This window comes from Canis lupus, chromosome 14 (assembly GCF_048164855.1).
Source record: "Canis lupus baileyi chromosome 14, mCanLup2.hap1, whole genome shotgun sequence".
NCBI lineage: Eukaryota > Metazoa > Chordata > Mammalia > Carnivora > Canidae > Canis > Canis lupus.
The window spans coordinates 40370641-40390896 of NC_132851.1; the positions used below are offsets into that span (position 1 = coordinate 40370641).

Genomic DNA, 20256 nt, shown 5'->3' on the forward strand with positions numbered 1-20256 from the left:
CCCCACGGGTCACCCGCCCCCCGCCCCCAGCCCCGCGGGTCACGCCCCCCCAGACCCCCAGCCCCGCGGGTCACGCCCCCCCAGGCCCCCAGCCCCGCGGGTCACGCCCCCAGGCCCCCAGCCCCGCGGGTCACCCGCCCCCCGCCCCCAGCCCCGCGGGTCACCCGCCCTCCAGGCCCCCAGCCCCGCGGGTCACGCCCCCCCCAGCTCCGCGGGTCACACCCCCCCCAGGCCCCCACCCTTGCGGTCGCTCCAAGGGCGTCCTCAGGCCCAAGCCTGACTTCGGGAGTCTCGAGCATCCCCGCCCCCTGAGTCCCCGTGCAAGCTGAGGGAGACCAGGGCCAGCTAAGCTGGAGGGGAGGGGATGGGAGGGACAGGGAGGGACAGGGGAGCAGAGGCCAGCGCAGCAGAGAGTGAAAAGCGGGAAGGAAGGACGGAGGGAAGCATGTGGGGGCTCCTCTGCCAAGTGTTCTTTTTCCTGCAGGTTCCGGGGTGTGAAGGCACCAGAGGCTGATCCTCTCCCATCTCAGGGTCCCCCTCCCGGCCGGAGGCCCCACCTCGAATCTGGCTGCACCTGTGACCGCAGAAGTGACCTCCTAAGGCTTCCAGCGGTCGGTCGCAGAGGACAGATTTCTGTCTTGTCCCCTTGGGACGGTGGTTCCTAGAACAGGGACAGGTGTCCTGCCACCTGCCCAACTAGGCCCCAGCATCACCTGCCAGGCCTGGGCGTGACGTTGGTGCCGGGCAGTCCAGTCGCAGTCAGCGCATCCCCCAGCCACCCACTGTCCCTTCGTGTGTCTTCCCAGCAGAGGCCCGGGCCCTCGTGGGGGGAGACCAGTGGGCCCAGTGCTGCCTGCCAACCTGCAGGATCCCGGAGACCGTAATGATTGAGGCTTCGGCCACCAAGGTTCATGTTAATTTGCCCCCCCCCCCCCCCCCCCCCCGCGATCCCCCTAGCTCGAGTGCGTACCTGCCCCTAAGAGGACGCCCTGCCGGAGAGGTCCCGGTAAGAGCAGCAGGAAGGGATGCTCTGCAGCGTGGAGGGAGGGGCGCCTGCGCAGAAAGGGATCCTTGCAAGAGCAGAGGGCGCTGGGCGCTCGGTACCGATCCCCAAATCTGGAAGTGGGTTTTCTCCTCGACGGTGGGAAGGACAGTGCTGGGCACTTGTGCAAACCCATTCAATCCAGCAGTGTCCTGAGGGTGTGCAAGCGGCCGGCGTGCAAACAGGTCCTGAAGACAGCGGGAGGTACGTAGTAGTCAATTGATGACGCCAAAGAGGTATTTTTTTCTAATTTGTTTTTAGTAATTTCTACACCCAATGTGGGGCTCCAGCTCACAACCCCAAGATCAGGAATCCCAGGTCCTACCACTAAGATGGCCAGGTGCCCCTGTGCCCCCAGAGTCTAAAACTACGTGAACCAACAGCCTGGAGATAGGGACAAACACGGGGTTAAATATCAACACATGGCCGTGGGTGTTTAAACATCAAGATAGTGGCCCCCAATGTCTGCGTTAGGAATTCAGGGAGGGAGAGCCCATGTTAGTGGGAGCAAGTGAGAAGGGAATCTGTCGAGTTTCACGGTGTAAGAGAAAGAATGATGGTCTAGGAGTGGAATCCAAGATTCGGGTCATTTTTCTGGTCCCCAATTTCCTGAATGGTCAAACTAGATTAAAAAAAAACAATGTGGGGTGCCTGGCTGGCTCAGTTTGATCTTGGGGTAAAGTTTAAACGTCATGTTTAAGAGATTACTTTTTTAAAAATGATGAAATCTTAAAAATATATACCACACCTTAAATTTCAGAAGCATAAGTGATCTCATTTGATCCTAACACAGATGTGCTCATAACGCATGTAAAAGGGGATCCCTGGGGGGCTCAGCGGTTCAGCACCTGCCTTCGGCCTTCGGCCCAAGGCGCGATCCCAGGATCTGGGATCGAGTCCCGCGTCGGGCTCCCGGCATGGAGCCTGCTTCTCCCTCCTCCTGTGTCTCTGCCTCTCTCTCTGTATCTCTCATGAATAAATAAATAAATAAATCTTAAAAAAAATAATGCACGTAAAACACTATAAACATATAAGATACTATTCTTTAGTAAGATATTATAATATAATAAGAAATACAGATTTGGTCTTCATCCTGGTCCTGGCACAAAGCCTCTAAAACTCCTGTAATTTCCCAAATGGTGGGGGAGAGAGGAGTGTCTTTTGTTTTTCACAATAAACCCCTAACAACTACACCTGAATTTCTTCTGAGGCGACTCCAGAGACAGAGAAGCAATGGCTATTCATAAATGGTGAAAGCGAGGGGATCCCTGCTTTCAGGGATGGCTCAGCGGTTTAGCGCCTGCCTTTGGCCCAGGGCGTGACCCCGGGGTCCTGGGATCGAGTCCTGCGGCGGGCTCCCCACAGGGAGCCTGCTTCTCCCTCTGCCTAGGTGTCGGTGTCTCTCATGAACAAATAAAATCTTTTTTAAAAAATATTTTATTTGTTCATGAGAGAGAGAGAGGCAGAGACCCAGAGACAATGGCCAGGGTTGTAGACTTGAGACGTCTTAGAGAACAGATAAACCCACATGAGTGAGTAAACAGCCCTTTAATAAATCACAGTAAGGGAGGCATGACGAGAACTCCGTGAAGGTAACTGTGGTATGATTCACGTCTGGTATACGGTGAGCTACAGGTCATCACATATTCATATGAAAAGAGCCATAAATGAGAGCAAATTTTAAGTGATCTGCTTAGACACTTTCTTAGTATCACTATGAAAACCTCAGGAGCTGGTGGCCTTGCCGAATGTCTTCCGTGGCTCCCCAGCAGGCCCAGAATTTTCCAGCCTCCATCCCTAGCGTTCCAGCCTCAAGCAAGTTAGGACTTTTTCTTAGCAGCACTGTGTCTGCTTCCTCCTAAGACATCTTAGTCTGTGCCTTGTGTTCACATGCCTTTCTTTTAGCGTACATTAATTTGCAATTATGCATGCAAAATATCTTTTTGAAACCACGAGGAAAGCAGTATATCGGGTGTTAAAAAAACAAAAAAGAGAGGAGAGACAGAACTAGTCTCTGCCCTCAAATAGCCTTAGGCTACAATCATAATCCATGAAGACAGAGTACTGTGGGGTCCTAGAAAACGGAGCAATGGGAGAAGGCTCCAGAAGTGGAGATGTGTTAACGGGTGTCTGTGTTACGCCCAATTATTTAAAATATGCGAATTTATCTAAACATATGTATTCCTTTCAGAGCTTAAAACAGTCATTGATTCCAGGGCTGGAATAGACCTTGAGAGCTTATCTGAGTGCAAACCTCACTCTGCGTGTTTTATCCACAAGGCCAGCAGGACCCCCAGAAAGACAGGCTTGCTCAGGCGGTCCTTTGTTAAATCTGAAGAGTGGTCATGAGAGTGCTTGACGTCCTTGGTGGTTTCCTATGCACCGGTCACCTCCATCAGGTCGTCTTTACCGTGCAGGGAAGTGCTTCGTAGGACCAGATCTGGTCACTGCTGTGCAATTCCAGTCACATGGAGAGCCCGGAGGTGTAGGACCTGGCAGTTTCAAACCAGATTTCCTCTACAGCTCTCTGGCCCAGGTCAAACAACTGCTGCAAGTGCTTCCACCCAGTTTTTGCAGTAATCATGAGATACTCTTCATTCTCTGGGTGTAGCTGGCAAGAGTACGCCGCCATGACCAGGGACTGGCAAAAGCGACTGCACACGAGTAGAAACAAAGCTCCCCTCTCCACAGGCGTCAGCGGGATGACACTCTCAAACCCCGCCAGGACGTGACCTCCCACGTGCATGGGACTCTTGCTCTCAATCATCATGTACATGATGGTAATGGCCGCTTCAAACACGTAGTAGCCGTAGCTCATGTCATCGAAGTCTAAAATCCCAGACACTTGATATGCAGCATCTCCACAGGCTGACTTACTGGACTCCACTAGGATGTTATGGTCATTAAGATCCCCATGATTGAGACCTAAAAGAAGAAAAACCAAGCCATGTGAAAGCATTGAATTCCCCACTTCATTGTCTTCCCATTTCCTGTTTCTTGGGCACAGCCACTCCGATGTGATGAGCAGTCCGAGGTAGAGCCAAACCCTATTTGTCCTGCAATAAAATAATTTTCTCCGAAAGGGAAAAAAGAAGTTAATTCCAGTGGTTGTATTTGCTTTTGTTTCTAATCGGTACAAGGCCATTCAACGGAGGTTGTAGTTGTTGCAAACACCTGGTTCTGACTGCTAACAGAGTGAAGGGCGAGGCAGAACTGCCCCAATCCAGAAATGTTTAAAAAGAATATACATATGTTCATATTGTTATAAGAAACAAAGAGTCCTAAGGGGCACCCGGCTGGCTCAGTCAGTGAAGCATGCGACTCTTGATCTTGGGGTTGTGAGTTCGAGCCCTGTGCTGGATGTAGAGATTACATAAAATAAAAAAAAAATTTAAAAATAAAATTTAAAAAAAGAGCCAAGAGTCCTAGAATGAGCCAGATATGTCTTTATTTTAATCTGGGATGTCAAAAAAAATTCTGATGATAAAGTAATTCTGAATTTTTCCAGTCTCTTGATTGCTAGAATAGATGCTGGAATCTCAAGTGAGTACTACACAAAGTGGGGGTCTGTGGTCAGTGCTGCTCCATAAATGCTTACTAGTCTATATGAGATAAAAACAGAAATGAGGGTTTTAGAAAATTTTACAGCAAGTTGTCATCTAAGAGTGTGATCAGTGGACACATCTCATTAACAGAGTACAGGCCAGTTTGGTGTTACCGAATTCACACAGGAAGTTGTGAACTGGTCATGAACAGTAGGCTCACGCAGCAGACTGTCGTGGGTTGGGGAAAAAACCATACTTGTCCTCCATCGGGTACAGTCTGAGACATTCTGATTTAAAACCCTAATTAAGGATTAGGAAGAGACAAGGGTGTCCGAGAGCATGGAGCATGTGCTTTATGATTAGTGTGTGATAGTGCAAAACACTCACCTGAGTGTAATGCCAATTTCTTCTGTGTGACTTGGGATTGTGTAAAGCGTGCTTACGTGATTTAGCACATGTAGAAACGATGAACATTATTGTAAACCACAGATCCTAAACTACACATTTGTGAAATTGGGATGCGTTATACGACAGATGCCGTGTCACCGTTTCCCTGGCAATGTTTTTCCTTCCTTAGAAATAAAGTAATGGTTCATCTTGTGCAATTGCTTGGGATTTTAGAATCCATGAAATACGTTACTTCGTGAATGTAATCTGTATATATGCACGCATCTTATTGGTTCTATTCACACGCCCAGTGGCCCATCAAGAAATGACAGTGTGATTTAAGGCCTGGGAAAAACATGGCAAAAGTTGGATTTGAGAAAGAAAGCGAAGGCATTCGGATCAAGAGGGCCGAGTGAATTCATTCATTGATAACCCTTCTGTGTACAACATAGTAGAGATGGAAATAAAAAGCGAAAGTAAAGGTACAGACAGCCTCAAAAGCCAGATCCATATACTAAGAAACAATAGAAAAGCCAAGCAGTGAGCAAGAATGCAGCCTCGGGCCTGCCTCCTGCGCTCCAGAGCCGCGGTGCTTCATCTCCCCCTGGGAGGACGGGTGCTGGACGTGCTGCCTGCCGCTGGGTGCTGGGTGCTGGGTGCGGGAGAGGCCTCACCACCTGAAGCGGAGCAGTGGTGGGCAGACCTTCCAAACTCGTAAAAGGATGACCAATCTACTACCAACCCACAGAGGCAGAAGGACCAAAGCAGAGTCTTGAACCTAACTGCAACCCCAGGCGGCTGTGCGATACGTTTATGTCAAGTCACTGTAGTTACCAAAGTTTTTGATTCAGTTTTGAGTTAGTTTTTTTTTTTTTTTTAAGAAAAAATTTTTAAAGTAATCTCTACGCCCAATATGGGGCTTGAACTGACAACCCCAAGACCAAGAGTTGCAGGCTCTACCAACTGAGCCAGCCTGGAGCCCCGCAAGTTAGTTTCTTTTGGCTCTTGCTCATGGTACCTGATCATACGGTAAGTTCTCTGGACACAGGGCAATGACTCTGGAAGAATTACCGGAAGAACTATGCATCAGGTGACAGGGACTAAAGGGTGCATTTACGGAGATGAGCACAGAGTACTACATGGAAGGGCGGGTCCCTAGAGTGTGGACCTGAAACGAATATAACACTGCATGTTAACTATACTGAAGTTAAAACAAAAAAATAATTTAAAAATTTTTTAATTAGAAAAGTACTTTTTTTTTTCTTTTTAATAATAAATTTATTTTTTATTGGTGTTCAATTTAGAAAAGTACTTCTAAAGCTGGAAAACATAACGAAAGAAATTAAGAATGCAGTGGGTGGGTATAACAGATTAGACATAAAAAAATAATAAACTAGAGGTCGCATGAGAGAATTACCTAAAATGGAGCATGGGCACAGAATAAAATCTGCACACACAGTTGGGAAGACCCAGAAGATTCAGTGAGAAGACCAAACATGAGCTTAACTGGAGCCCAAAAGGAGGAAAGGGAATGGGGCTAGGCAAGAATTTCCCATAACTGATGAAAGACAATTCCTCACACAGCCTTGAGAAAGCATATTAAGAAAAAAAAAATCAATTAAGAAGAAGAGAACATCCTATGCGAGAACGCAAAGGGAAAAATGCAGGTGGTCTGGAGAGGAGCCGCAGACCTCAGCTGACCTCTTAGCAGGGATGGAGAAGCTAGGAGACAGTCTGAAAACCCGGAAACCCGAAGTCCTATAGGGTGTGAAAATACCCTTCAAGAATGAGGGGAAAAGTAAAAACATTTTCAGACAAAATCAGAGAGCGTTCACCATCAGAGAACTGCGTTACGGAGATTCTGAGTGATATATTTCAGGCAGGAAAAAAATGATGCTGGGCTGAAAGTCCGAGGTGCTGGAATATATGCAACCAATATACGAGTAAATCTAAACGTGGCTGTGAAACAAAAATAGTAATGTCTTTTGGAGAATAAAAATACAGATTTAAAGTTTACTAAAACAACAGCTTCTAAGCCAGAACAGCGATAAATGTACTTAAAGTATCTTTAGGTCCTTGTGTTGTCTTGGGTAACATTACACTTTGATAAGTTAGGGCCACACATGAGAATCTCTAGGGTAACCACCCTCAGAGTAGAAATACAGCATATAGTTTCCAAACTTCTGGACCGAAAAAAAAAATACAATAATGGAAAAAGTTACCTCAAAAACAAGGCAAAAGAAGAGGGGAAAACAAAAGAAAGAATTGGAACAGACAGAAAGAAATGAAGAGTACAAAATAAGATGGTGTAGCTATATAGCATCAGATGGAGTAGATATTTAAGGCAAAAAATTTAGAAGAAATACAGAGCAATACTGTATCAACAGAGCTTCAGTGTGCTAGTAAGGTAACCCATCTAATGTTACGTGCACATTGCCTGAAAGTATACAAAGCCCAATTTGACACAAATACATGTATAGACAATCCACAATCATAGTGAGAGATTTAAAATACACTTTCCTCGATAATTGTTAGAATAAGCAGGCAAAAAAATGTCAGTGGTTTACGGAATTTAAGCAACATGATAACAAACCCCACCTACTGACCTATAAATAACTTGGCACCCAACAATCCCAGGGTAAACTTTCTTTTTCATCAAACACGGACTGCTTTTTAAATTTACCAAATGCTGAATTATCAAGTAAATCTCAACAAATTTGGAGGTACTGAAATCATATAAAGCAGCTCAGGGGACACCTGGGGGGCTCAGTGGTTGGACGTTGGCCTTCGGCTCAGGCCGTGACCCCAGGGTCCCGGGATCGAGTCCCGCCTCAGGCTCCCTGCAGGGAGGGAGCCTGCTTCTCCCTCTGCCTGTGTCTCTGCCTCTCTGTCTCTCATGAATAAACAAATAAATAAAATCTTTAAAAAAAAAAAAGCGGCTTGGTCCGATATTGTAACCACTAACCATATGTTGCCACTTAAATTCATTAAGATTAAATAAGATTGAAAATCCGGATCCTTAGTTGCACTAGTCGCACTTTAAGTGCTCAGTAGTCGAAGAGAAGCCCATACTGGACCATTCTGCGGGGCAGCACTGATAAGACGTCTCTCCCATTACCACAGAGATCAACAATAAAAAGGCGACTAGGGCAGCCCCCCGGGGGTGGGGTGGGGGGGGGGAGGCAGCAGTGTAGCGCCGCCTTCAGCCCAGGGCGAGATCCTGGAGACCCGGGATTGAGTCCCATGTTGGGCTCCTTGCCTGGAGCCTGCTTCTCCCTCTGCCTGTGTCTCTGCCTCTCTCTCTCCCTCTGTCTCTCTCTTTCTGTGTCTTTCATGGATAAATAAATATTTAAAAAAAAGACTTAAAAAGAAAAGGTGACTAAAAATGCCATCACCAACATCCACAGATCTGTATAACTAGACGAATGTTCGTGGATTAGAGTACTAAATCTTTAAGTATAACATAAATATACTATACTACCCATGTTCCAAATTTATATATCAGATTGAATCCAAATCTAACCAAAATCTCAACAAAATTCTTTAAAAATGTGACATGCTGACTCCAAAATTGATATGTAATCAAAATGTAAAGGACAAAAACCAGTCAAGACCCTCTTAGAAGAGAATAAAAAGGTGGGAGGACATATTCTATCAGCTATGAAACCGTAAAAGTCAAAAAATTAAGACAGCACGGTAATCTTTGGAGGTAATCACAAACATTCCGGTTGTGCTCCTTCCAGGAACATGCTGGGTTGCACTTCCCTGTTCCTGAAAAAGCTGCATATGGCCATGTGACTTTTTTTTGGCCCTCGACGTATGAACAGGAGTGACATCACTTCAGGGCAGAGATTTAAGAGCCAGCATACAGTGCGCACATTCTCTTTCTCCATACGACAGCAATACTCTAGTTGGTGAAAGTTCCATCCGTGTGGATCCCAAAGTGAGAGAATGCACAGAACAGAACCCTGGCCAGTCCATGGTAGACGTACAGCTTGAGCTAGAACTAAGTCTCTGCCACTGCAGTCCCGGGAGCTACTTGTTACCGCAGCATCACCTGGCCGAGGGGATCTGCAGCGCGGTACGGGAGCAGAGAGAGGCAAACAGAACAGGGGGATGGAATAGAGAGCCCCAGGGCATTTGATTGATAGCAGAGGTGGTTCTGCAAAGCAAAGGGAGAAAAGAGAGCCTTTTATTTATTTATTTTTTATTTATTTATGATAGTCACACAGAGAGAGAGAGAGAGAGAGAGAGGCAGAGACATAGGCAGAGGGAGAAGCAGGCTCCATGCACCGGGAGCCCGACGTGGGATTCGATCCCGGGTCTCCAGGATCGCGCCCTGGGCCAAAGGCAGGCGCCAAACCGCTGCGCCACCCAGGGATCCCAAGAGAGCCTTTTAATACGCATCGGGGAAAAAGTTACTGGCCACTGGAAAAATTCCCACCATACGTAAATTCCAGATGGTTTATAGACCTATAATGAAAGGCAGAAACGATAACGCTGTAGTGAGATAACACAGGAGAATGTTTTCGTGACCCTGAGGTAGGGAAAATTTCCTACACAAGCCATGAAACACGAACCATGGAACAGAAAATTGATATATTTGAAGCCAAGAAATGGAGGCTTGTTCGTCAAAATGCATCATAAAGAGAGCGAGAAGGCAAGCCACAGAATGGGGGAAAGTATCTGCAACGCACCGAACCAAAGAAGGATTTGTATCCGGAAAATACTCTGAACTTCTAAAATCAGGGCAGCCCCGGTGGCGCAGCGGTTTAGCGCCGCCTGCAGCCCGGGGCGTGATCCTGGAGACCCTGGATCGAGTCCCACGTCAGGCTCTCTGCATGGAGCCTGCTTCTCCCTCTGCCTGTGTCTCTGCCTCTCACTCTCTCTCTGCATCTCTATGAATAAATAAATAAAATCTTTAAAAAATAAAATAAAATCAATGAGAAAAAAAAACTACTTTTGTCAGTAGAAAAAGTGACAAAGGACTCGAATGGCCCCTTTGCCTAAGTCTATGCAAGTGACATTTCCCGGATAGGGACATCGTGGTAGAGCCGCCGCGAGAGATAGCTCTGTCAGGTTGACGGGAGTTCCCGCACCCTCCGGGGCGCTAGCCTGAGGCTCCCCGCTCTCTGGGAGCTGCCTGATGTCCTCGGGTGGAGCTGCGCGCAGCATGTCCTGGGCCCCGCGGTCCTGCCACAGGCCTCGTGCTGTCCAGGGCCAGCAGCCCAGAGAGGGCACCGGGTGGTAACGGTGCGGATCACAAGTTAAAGGCAGGGCGCACCTGAAAGGAGAGCTGGAAGCATCTGAGCCCCTGAGGACCCCGGGGCCGCGACCTCCCGGGCTGGCCGGGTCCACGTGCAGGCGGCCGACAGCACAGGGACGGAGGTGCTCGTGGGCAGGGTGCCGTGGCCTTGCAGCATGCTTACACCCCGGGGCACTGTGCACTGACCCCCGCCCCTGAGCGCCCGCACTGGGAGCTGGGCCTACCAGAGGGAACGGGTCAGGGCCAGCCCGAGCGTGGGGCCCAAGAAGAGACTCCGGAGGGACAAGGTGGCTGCAGCCAGGGAAGGAAGGCCGCCCCCGGCACCTCGACCTCCCGTGTGCAGCCTCCAGAAGCGTGAGACGGACGCGTGCTGCGTGAGCCCCGCGGGCCGTGTGCAGCCGAGGAGCATGCAGCCCACACGGCCTGCTGGGTACCGGCCCTTGTGTCCTTGGACGGGCCTGCTGCCTGCCAAAGGCCGCCTACACCCGGAGAGCGCTGGGTCCCTACGGAGCACCGGGAAGCGAGGACCAACCTAAATTCTATTAACATAAGTGACCAAGAAGGTCCAGTATGTTCAAGTCAGGTGTGGTGCACATGCGCTCTGCAGTGGTTAGTATTCGGCAGTTATGGGCGTCTGCCGGGGTCCTGGGATCGAGGCCCGCATCAGGCTCCCTGCTTGGTGGGGAGTCTCCCTCCTCCTCTGCCCCTCCCCCTGCTCTCTCAAATAGATACTTAAAATCTTAAAAAAAAATAAGCTAAGTGAACTGGAACTACCATATATTAAATGGATCAATCTGGAAAACATGCACGCACATAACCTATGAACATAAATCACAGCGGTATTAGAACATGTGCAAATTCAGTAGGGAGGGAGGAGGTGACCGAGTAAAGGTCAGAGAGGACTTCGAGTGCAGCAATTGTAAGGAAAGTACAAATACTGTTCTTTAAAAAGCAGGAGGAGCAACATGGCAAAATCTTAAGGTGTGGTAAAGCTACCTTGTACTTCCACACTTTTCTGATGCTCTGACAGTTGACAATTTAAATTGTCAAGAAAAACACTCGATCGGGAGAAGACTCACATTCTCGAAAATGCTTCAGTTTGGTCAGGACTTCATCCTTGAAGAGCTGAATGACCCGGACGACAAGCTCGCGGTTTCGGCCCTGGCCCAAGATGTCCACATGTTTCTCCAGAAGAGGAACATTTCTCAGATTCCAGATAAAGTTCTCCCGATGAAGGCAACTTAACTTTGGGTGATGGAATTTCTAAATCAAAGACAAGGAATGCTTAGCCTCTGCCGGTTGGAGCGACCACGTGGAGAGCCCATGGAGTCCGTGGGCACAGCCCCATGTCACCTGGCTCCCAAGGCAGGGGCTGGCTGGTCAGCAAGAGCCGCGTTCTCCCCACGTGACCCACGCGGGCCCTCAGCCCCTCTCCGACTCAGCCTCCCCTACTCCTGCTTTGCCGCCTCCAGCCACCTGGGCCTCCCCGCGGAAGGAGCACGTGCCAGCACGCCCCCACCTCTCTGTCCCTGCACCTGCTGCTCACGGCCCCTGCACCTGCCACTGCTCCCCCCACCTCATGGCCCCTCCACCTGCCGCCCTCCCCAATCTCACGGCCCCTGCACCTGCCACTCCTCTGCCCCCACGTCTCCAACCCTGCACCTGCTGCTCCCCCACCCACCCACCTCACAGCCCCTGCACCCGCCACTGCCCCCCCCACCTCATGCCCTCTGCACCTCCCGCTCCCCCAACCTCACGGCCCCTGCACCTGCTGCTCCCCTGCTGCCTCCCCACCTCACCGCCTCTGCACCTGCCGCCCCCCCATCTCACGGCCCCTGCACCTGCTGCTCCCCGTCCTGGGATGCTCCTGCCTACGCCGCAGGCCAGGCCTTGGTTTCTGCCAGCTGTGCTGTGGGCGGGCTCCCGGAGGTCCAGGGGAGGCCTCCGTCCCGCACAGTACACCCCGGAGCTCACCCTCCCATCTACCACTAGCAGCAAGGTCGGCGAGGCCGGGGCGTGTCCGCTCTCCGTGCACTACCGTATCCCCGCGCCCCCGCCAGTGCCCAGTACACAAAACACGCTGCTCAAGCAATATTTGCTGAATAAATGAGAGTTCTGGGAAAAGCCTAGAACATCGAGGGCCTGGAGACTTTGACCGCTCGCAGTTTGTGGAGGCCGAAATGGCTTGAAAAGGAGACGAGGTCAGGGCAGGACGGGTGCAGACGTGGACGCGGAGGCGCTGGGTGGCCCCGGGAGGAGGCTCCAGCGCGGCAGGCACCTGGTGAGCTCGGGGGAGAAGGGCCCGCTCAGTGGCAACGCGGGGATGGGTGGTGGGGCTCGTGGGCGGCCGTGTGTGCCGGATTCTGGAGCTTTGTATTTTGTTCCCTTTCCTTAAACGTGTTCCTCTCGTTGACTTTGACATCAGTGAGCAGCCCTGGAGTCTGACCCCCGCTCCCCCCCACGGCCTTGCTCCGAGGACCTCGGCAGGGGGCTCGTGGCCCAAGCGGGGACCTGGGGGGCCTGGGCAGCAGCAGGGCGTCCCCCTCAGCGGCCCGCTGGCCCCCGCGTCCCCCTGCAGAGGCGCCTGCCGGCCGGGCCTCCACACCTGTCACGGCCCCGCGTGGCCGCTCAGGTCAAGGCTGGGGAGGGCGCGAGAGCAGCGCACACGCCGGACGCCGGCCTTCGGGGTAGGACGGGCACGAAGTGGTCACTGGGCCCTGGCGGGGCCTCTGAAGGCTTTGCCACGCGTGTCTCTTACTTCCGTTTGCAGAGAAAGTAGAATCTAACACCCGCGTCCGGCTCCCGATGGAGCCGCGGCCCCCAGGTAGGTTCTGGGCCTGTGCTCGCAGCAGGGAGCTGGGCTCGGTGCAGATTGCAGGCCCAGGCTCTGGGCACTACCGGGGCAGCTCAGGTGCCGCACACCTGCACACCTGCACGCTCGGCTTCCCCAGCGGCCGCACACGGGGCCGCAGCAGCCCCCAGGCCCGCCATGAACTAGGATGTGGGAGGAGCAGAGGCCTGTGGCCCCAGGGAGCCCGGGGAGGGCACAGGATGGAAGGCCCGGGCCCCTGCCCTCAGCCCCGCAGCTTCCTCGCCGCTCCCGGGACAGACGTCCCCAACGAAGGGCGCAGCCCGTCACCCGCAGGAACCCGCAGGGCGCCCAGAAGTAGCAAGAGGAGCATGCGATGGTCCATGTGCAGCGGGGGAGAGAAGGGATCGGGGCGGGTCACAGGCCGGGTGACGCCCGAGCCACGGGCCGCACGGTGAGCGCGGAGGGTACCGGGGCCTCGGGCAGTGGCAGGTGTGCGGACACCGGAGACAGGGCGGCCCATTGGGGTGGGGATGGGGACGGGCGGGGTAAGGGCCGGTGGGCAGCCAGGAGCACCGGCAGGTTCCGCGGTTGTCTGTGGACCCCATGGGGAGCGGACGCGGGGCACGGGGGTGCGGTGGGCGCGGGACAGTCGAGGCAGGCCGTCGGCAGCCACCCAGGGGCCCGGGAACCCCAGGACCGCACAGACACCGGGTCAGCTGCGACAGGTGTGGCGGCAGCCCCGCTGTCCTGACGTCCGCGCACGGGCCCGAGCCCCTGCCCGACACCCCGCGGGAGGGCCTGGTCTGAGCCCGGGTTTACCGGTCACGGGGGATGGATGCACCCCAAGCACAGCCACGCCCTAGTACAGGAGCCAAGACCCCGTCCTACCTCCAGCGTCTCATCCAGGTTGGCAGCCAGCCTTCCGATCTCGTACAGGAGCGGGGGGCCGACGGGGACCTCAGCCACTGGGATCCCCGGGAGGTAGGTCAGCAGCCTCACCACATAGCTGGTGACACGGGAGCCGCCATCTGGGTGGTGCAAGGACATGCTGTCAACCACGGTTGGGACGGCGACAGGCCGCTCGGCCTTAGTCCTTGTGCCCGCCGAGCGCAGCGGGGGCCGCAGACCGGGGGCGCCCCCGCAGGAAGGTGGCAGGGCTGAGCAGGGCAGGGGCTGGCCACGCACACAGGCACACCCAGTGCCCGCACACCTGCACACCTGCACGCCCGACACCCACGGCCCGCATGCCTACCGCCTGCCCTGGGAGGGGGCACGACCGCCCCCCGTAGGCTCAGCCTCAAGGACTGTGAGGTGAGGGCTGCGGGCCTGGAGGCTCCCCCGGGGCCCGGGGAGGTGCCCACACAGCATCCTCAGGACCCTCAGCCACTGGCGGGGAGCGTGGACCCCGGGACAGCGAGGCCTCGAGCTGCTCCAGGACACCCCCGCATTGCTCCCCGGCCCGCCGAGTTCATCTCGGAGTCTCAGCACTTACGTGAAAGGCCCACGTCGCGCAGACGAGGACTCGCAGCGGTGAGGACATCAGGTGCTGTGCCCCACGTCCCCCGCGCAGGAAGGACAGAGCCCCGTCCGACCCCCTGCTTCCTGACTCTGGCTTTCTTCTACCCTGTGGCCCCAAATACACAGCCGGCCCCGCGAAAGAAAGGACTTAATTTTATATTTGAAAACGAGTTTCCCTAAGCCCATGTGCTTTTAGTGATTACTCAAGTCCTTTTTTTTTTTTTTTTTGACATTGATTTACTAGAGAGAGGAAGCGACAGACCCCAGAAGCCGGAGGGGCAGAGGGGGAGGCGCAGACGCCCTACCGGGCGTGCACCCACTCGCAGCTCCATCTCAGGACCCGGGACCCGGCCTGGGCCCCAGGCGACGCCCCAAGGCCGTCCTCGGGGAAGCGACACGAGATTGGGCTCCAGGCACTTGGGGATGGGAGCCCGCTGTCCGGGTTGGTGGTCTGGCTGCCCCCGCCAGAGGAGCAGGGCCTAGGCCGCACCTGCGGTTCCCTACCTGTTCCAGGTGCTTTTCTCGGGGGACCCCGAATGCAGCGGGGAGCGAGGCCGGCGGTGCAAGGCGGGGGGGTGTCTTACCTGCGGACACGAGGGAGGTGAGGCCGCCCCCCTTTGAGCGGCACACGGAGGCCGTGGGGAGGCCCGCGGCTCTCAGGAACAGCAGGGCGTGCGTCTGCACCTGCAGCAGCTCCGGCGTCCGGCTGGCCTCCGCGTTGCTGATCTTGAGGACATACTCACAGGGGCCGCCCGGGCCGCCCTCAGCTCCCGCCACGCGCACGTGGAAGTTCTGGTCGTCATAGCTAGGGAGCGGCCGGATCTGGGAAACCTTGAGGCCAAACACCGACTCCACGAGCGCGGAGGCTTGCGGGTCGCTGAAGGCGGGCTTGGCAAGGGCCCGGGCTGGCTGAGCGTCCCCGCGCGACATGCTGTCTCTGCGGAACAGACCCGAAGGGGCGCGGATGTCACCGTTTCCCCTAGGTGCGCTTGCTTAAGACCAACAATGTTGCTCCACACGGATCCCTTGCTTCTTACTGATTTTCACTCATAAAGTTGAACAAGTTGAATCAGCAAAGGAGATAAAGAAGTGGGGGTCTGGGCAGGTGAGCCCCTCATAGCAGGAGCCATCTCTACGCTCGCCTCGAGGCGGAAGGGCTGATTCCAGGGGCCTCGCACAGATGATGCGATCCAGCACTGGGCACCGCCTCGCCCACGCCCCCCCCCCCCCCCCCCGACGCGTCACAGGAGACGGGAAGCGCTCGCCTGCAGGGACACACCAAGTTACAGGAAGGACGCGGCTCTCGAGGCTCCGAACGGGAGGTCACGACCCTCGGACCGCGAGACCCTCGGTTTGGGGCTAAAATAGAAATTCAGATGCGGTGGCCGTCCTCCCCCAGCCACGAGTCCTGCTGAAAACCTCACCAGCCAGCTCATGGGGCGCGCTTCCAGGGTAAAAGTGTGGCTGGCGCGCAGACTGCAGGTTGCACTTAGGGCACGACGCGGACAGCTGCTCAAGGGACGCAGTGGGACACAGAATCTCAACGACGGTCAGCTCCTCCGTGAGCAGGGCCGCCACTGCTTCGGGCAGGGAGGTGGCAGGATGGAACTTCCCGGAGGAAAACGTCTGTGTCTTGACTACGCTTTGCTCACACGGATGTATACATGGGTCAGAACTTAAAACCTGGGGCACCTGGGTGACTTGGCCCTTTGGGCACCTGCCTTGGGCTCAGGCCATGATCTCAGGGTCCTGGGCTCCTGCTCAGCAAGGAGGTCCGCTTCTCCCTCTCCTGCTCCCCCTGCTGCTGCTCTCTCTCGCTCTCTGTCACATAAATACATAAAATCTTAAAAAAAAACAAAAACAAAGAAACCTTAAAACTTAAGCCTAGGATCTGTGAATCTCACTGCACGTAAATTTTACCTTAAAAAAAAAAGTCCGCTGTGAGACACTGGCAAGGACAAGGGGTTGCGGGTGGGGTCTTAGGGCCGTCTCGGAGCTCCCCTAATCACCTGCGCCTGTTAATGCCTCATCACCTCGTATCTATGAAAGCCAAAGCTCGCCTCCCTCCAGTAAGGAGAGGGGGATACAGTTCAGGGGGGCGCACTGGGGCTCCCCCAAAGGACGCCCTTCCTGCCCCAGCCCCAAGACCGTGGCCTGGGGCCTCCAGACCGGAGAAGAAACTCAGACTAAAATGCCCCTCCCCTCCCCCACTTGCCCCCCAGCCTGCCTGCAGCCCCACCCCCCACCCCGTGGCTCTGGCACCTGTGGCAGGTGCTGCCTTCCTGCCACTCACGTCTCACATTCACTTGCCGTGCAGAGTATTTGCTTTCCAGTTTTGTTCACTAAGGACATGACAAAGCTGAATGGTGTCACCCCTGCACCTGACACTTCTGGGAACCAGAGTATCCTATCACACTGTACTCGGCCTTAAGACTTAGCACAAAAATTTAACATTCCTTCTGGAGATTTACAAGCTGATCTGAGGCCAGGATTCAGAATACTTTAAATTCAAAATACTTGAGAGCTTTAAATCCAAGATGAAGTGCACTTGCAGTTTTTCAAATCCTAACGTGTTAAGGATGTCAGGATAATTGTGAGTCTGGTATCAGTTATAAATCCTTAAAGAAAAACAAAAATAAAAATAAAAAAAATTAAAAATTAAAAAATAAAAATAAAAATAAAAAAAAAAATAAAAAAAAATAAAAATCCTTAAAGACAGAGGGAACCTTAGGCCAGTGTGAAGCCAGTCTCCCTTCCAGGCTAGACAACGCTCCCAGGCCCTCCTTGAACGGGGCTTGCGGAGCCTCGGAAGAAGTGGCAGGTCGAGCCATCAAGACAGGCTCGTACGATAAAAACTAGTGGTGCTGGTTAAGCGGATTTTGCTGCAATAAGGAAAAAAAAATCAGAATGCCAAAAAGTAGCTGCGCTGGCAGAACCGAAGCGCCTTTCGGTCCCGGCTCCCTTACGTGGTGGGAACCCGGGTGGCCTGCGCTCGGACTAGATCAGCCCCAAAACTTTCTGGGCTTCCACAGTTCCTCTTTCTGAGCTTAAAATTGCCTTTTTTCTTTGACTACAAGGCCTCAAATCATGAAACAATGGCACAGATCAAGTCAGCTCCTGAAGGTAAATAAATAAAAGAAAGATACGTTTGTCTGTGAGGTTCCCATCAGCCAAACGCCTGGGAGGAGGATTCAAATCCTGCCGTAGCTGGTCTACACTTGCAGCCAACAGCGCCTTCCTGAGCTGCTCCGAGACCCCCAGGGAGCAGTGGGTTCTGCCCACAGCCGGGCCTGAATCCCACAACCTTTGTCCCAACCCCGGGTGGCCTGGACCTTACACTGCGCTCCGCTCCGTGCCAGGTGTCCTGGGCGGACTCCGGGCAACCCGTGGCTTCCCCTCCCTGCCAGATGTTCCAGGGGCTGGGCGGCCTCCACCTCGGGGCGTCCTGCTCACGGCCCCCTGCCCTGGGCCATGCCCTGGGCCCCACAGGGTGCGGCGGGGGGCTCAGGGTCCTCCCGCTGGGGCAAGGGGCTGGTGGGGTGCACAGGGCTGTGGAGGGGCTGGAGACCCAGGAGGCAGGAAAAGGAGGAGAGTGCAGCAGCCCGGGACCCTTCCCTCCCCGCTGGGGTCCCCAAGGAGAGTGGGAGGCAGGGTGCAGGGGGGGGTTGCAGCCCGGGACTCCTCCCCCTCCAAGGTCCCCAGGGAGAGTGGGAGGCGGGGTGCACGGGGGGGCTGCAGCCCGGGACCCCTCCCCACCCACGGCCCCCCCCGGGGTCCCCGGGGAGAGTGGGAGGCGGGGTGCACGGGGGCGGAGGCTGCAGCCCGGGACCCTTCCCTCCCCCCCGGGGCCCCCAGGGAGTGGGAGGCGGGTGCACGGGGCGGGGTGGCTGCAGCCCGGGACGCCTCCCCCTCCAGGGTCCCCGGGGAGAGTGGGAGGCGGGGTGCAGGGGGCCTGCAGCCCGGGACCCCTCCCCCCCGGGCACCCCCAGCGCTGTCGCGCACCCCGCTCCCCGCCCGCTCACCCGCAGGGAGTCGCGCCCTCCGAGGACACGGCTGTCAGCCGCCCGCGATCCTGCCGCGGCCCCCCGCAGCCCGACCCCGCGAGCCCCGACTCCTGATTGGCCGCTCGCGGTCCCCCGCCGCCAATCAGCGCTCAGTGCTGAGGGGCGAGGCTGGCCCGCGGACGACCCGCCCCTGACGGCGGGCTCCGGCCTCTGATTGGCTTTCCGCAGCCCGGCCCCGCCTCCCCACTCGGAATCCGGGTACCTCGCACGTAATCGGACCTCTTGCTTCTGATTGGCTCCCCGAGGCCCCGCCCCGCTACGAGCAGCCACTCGGCGGGCGCCCCGCTCTGAGTGGCACCTGCGGCGGGTCGGTCCTTCGCCCCCCCCCAACCCGGCCGCCTGGTGTCCGGGGAATGCGCGGGGCCTGCGGCTCCCGGAGCGGCCCTCCCAGCGCCGCGGGCCCACGCGCTCCTCCGACCCGCGGGCACAGCGCACGGGGGAGCGGGAGGCGGGGCCGGAGCCCGAGCCCCTCCCCCTGGAAGCCGCAGCGCCCCCCGCCCCGCCCCCTGAGGGTGCCCCCCCCCAGCAGGTGCAGCACACACCTGCAGGTACCACCCCCCGCCCCCGCAAGTACCGCACACCCTTGCAGGTGCAGCACCCCTTCTCAGTGGGTACCACCCCCCGCAGGGTACCCCCTGCAGGTGCCGCACACACACCCCAGGATGCTGCCCCCCCCCCCGCAGGTGCCAACCCCTCCTGCAGGTACAGTATCCCTCCTCAGTGGGTACCACCCCCCAGGTACTGCACACCCCCCTGCAGGTACAGCACCCTGCCCTCAGTGGGTACCACCACCCCCCCCGCAGGTATCGCACCCACCCTTGCAGGTGCAGCACCCGTCCCCCGGGGGTCACTACGGCCCGGCCCTGGTCCCTGGGAGGTTCCCGAGCCTCTGCCTTCCGGGCTCCTTCCCCCATTAGTGTCTCCTCTCTGCTCTCACCTCCAAGGAGCAGGGCCCGGTTTTCGCGGCCACGGGAGACCCTCTTCTCTGGAAATCCCTTCAGGGTGTCAGGCGGGCCTTGACCGGCGCAGTTCAGGGGACCCACAACCCAAATCTGACTCCCGGCCAGGGTGCTCAGCTTGCTGGTCCCCGCCCAGCTCCTCACCGGCCTGGCCTCAGCGGTGCGTCTGCTTCTCCACTTTCTGCTCTTCTGGGGTCAGGACATGGGGACAGAGAGGCCCCTTTCCACCCACGCCGCCGCCTTTAGAAAGACTATTTGGTAACCTGCCCTTTCATGTTCTTTTAAATCATCTCTACACCCAACGGGGCGTAAACTCAGGACCCTGAGATCAAGAGCACCAGGCCCCACCCCCTGAGGGCCCCCCCACCCCTACATCTACCAAATTTTAATAAACTCTCATTGCTTATTTTGGCTGCCATGAAAAGTGGTACAAAGGGCATGTATTTTTAGATTACACACTGCTCAGGGTGGAGGCCCAGGCCCTGGCAGCTGTGCTTCGGGGAGGGAGTCCCCGTGAGCCCGCGGAACCGGGACGCAGATGTGAAAACCCCACATCTCCAGCCTGCCTCCTCAGGAAAGAGTCACCCCCGTGTAACACAGCCGAGCGCGCCAGACCAGTTCCGTCCGAGCTGTCATCCGGATCACAAACCCTCCACGACGGGG

At 55.5% G+C, this 20256-nt stretch overlaps 1 protein-coding gene and 1 long non-coding RNA gene across 9 annotated transcripts; one reads left to right on the plus strand and one right to left on the minus strand.

Annotated features, from left to right (window-relative positions):
• Window positions 1–923: 923 nt before the first annotated feature.
• Window positions 924–4141, plus strand: LOC140604305 (uncharacterized). The gene is made up of 2 exons (XR_012007258.1): window positions 924–1246; window positions 3234–4141. It is a non-coding gene; the product is annotated as an uncharacterized lncRNA (long non-coding RNA).
• HYKK (hydroxylysine kinase) lies at window positions 2572–18701 on the minus strand. 8 transcript variants are annotated; one of them, XM_072775631.1, is made up of 6 exons: window positions 18593–18685; window positions 15850–16391; window positions 15155–15507; window positions 13941–14080; window positions 11320–11503; window positions 2572–3967 (listed from the first exon to the last, which is right to left on the minus strand). In XM_072775631.1, the coding sequence occupies exons 3-6, from the start codon at window positions 15498–15500 to the stop codon at window positions 3507–3509; spliced, it is 1131 nt and encodes a 376-aa protein (XP_072631732.1). In that variant the 5' UTR covers window positions 15501–15507; window positions 15850–16391; window positions 18593–18685; the 3' UTR covers window positions 2572–3506. The 8 variants fall into 8 exon arrangements, with proteins under 8 accessions (XP_072631732.1, XP_072631731.1, XP_072631730.1 ...); XM_072775630.1 differs by having other exon boundaries at window positions 15850–16413; window positions 18593–18680; XM_072775629.1 differs by lacking the exon at window positions 15850–16391 and having other exon boundaries at window positions 18593–18701.
• Between the last annotated feature and the right edge of the window lie 1555 nt (window positions 18702–20256).

Excerpts from the sequence above, each read along its gene's own strand:
- HYKK (XM_072775629.1), bottom strand. The coding sequence starts at position 15,500 with ATGTCGCGCGGGGACGCTCAGCCAGCCCGGGCCCTTGCCAAGCCCGCC. Across the intron at positions 14,081-15,154 it reads CACCTCCCTCGTGTCCGCAG|ATGGCGGCTCCCGTGTCACC; the intron begins GTAAGACACCCC and ends TGCACCACCCAG. Across the intron at positions 3,968-11,319 it reads ACTGAAGCATTTTCGAGAAT|GTCTCAATCATGGGGATCTT; the intron begins GTGAGTCTTCTC and ends TTCTTCTTTTAG.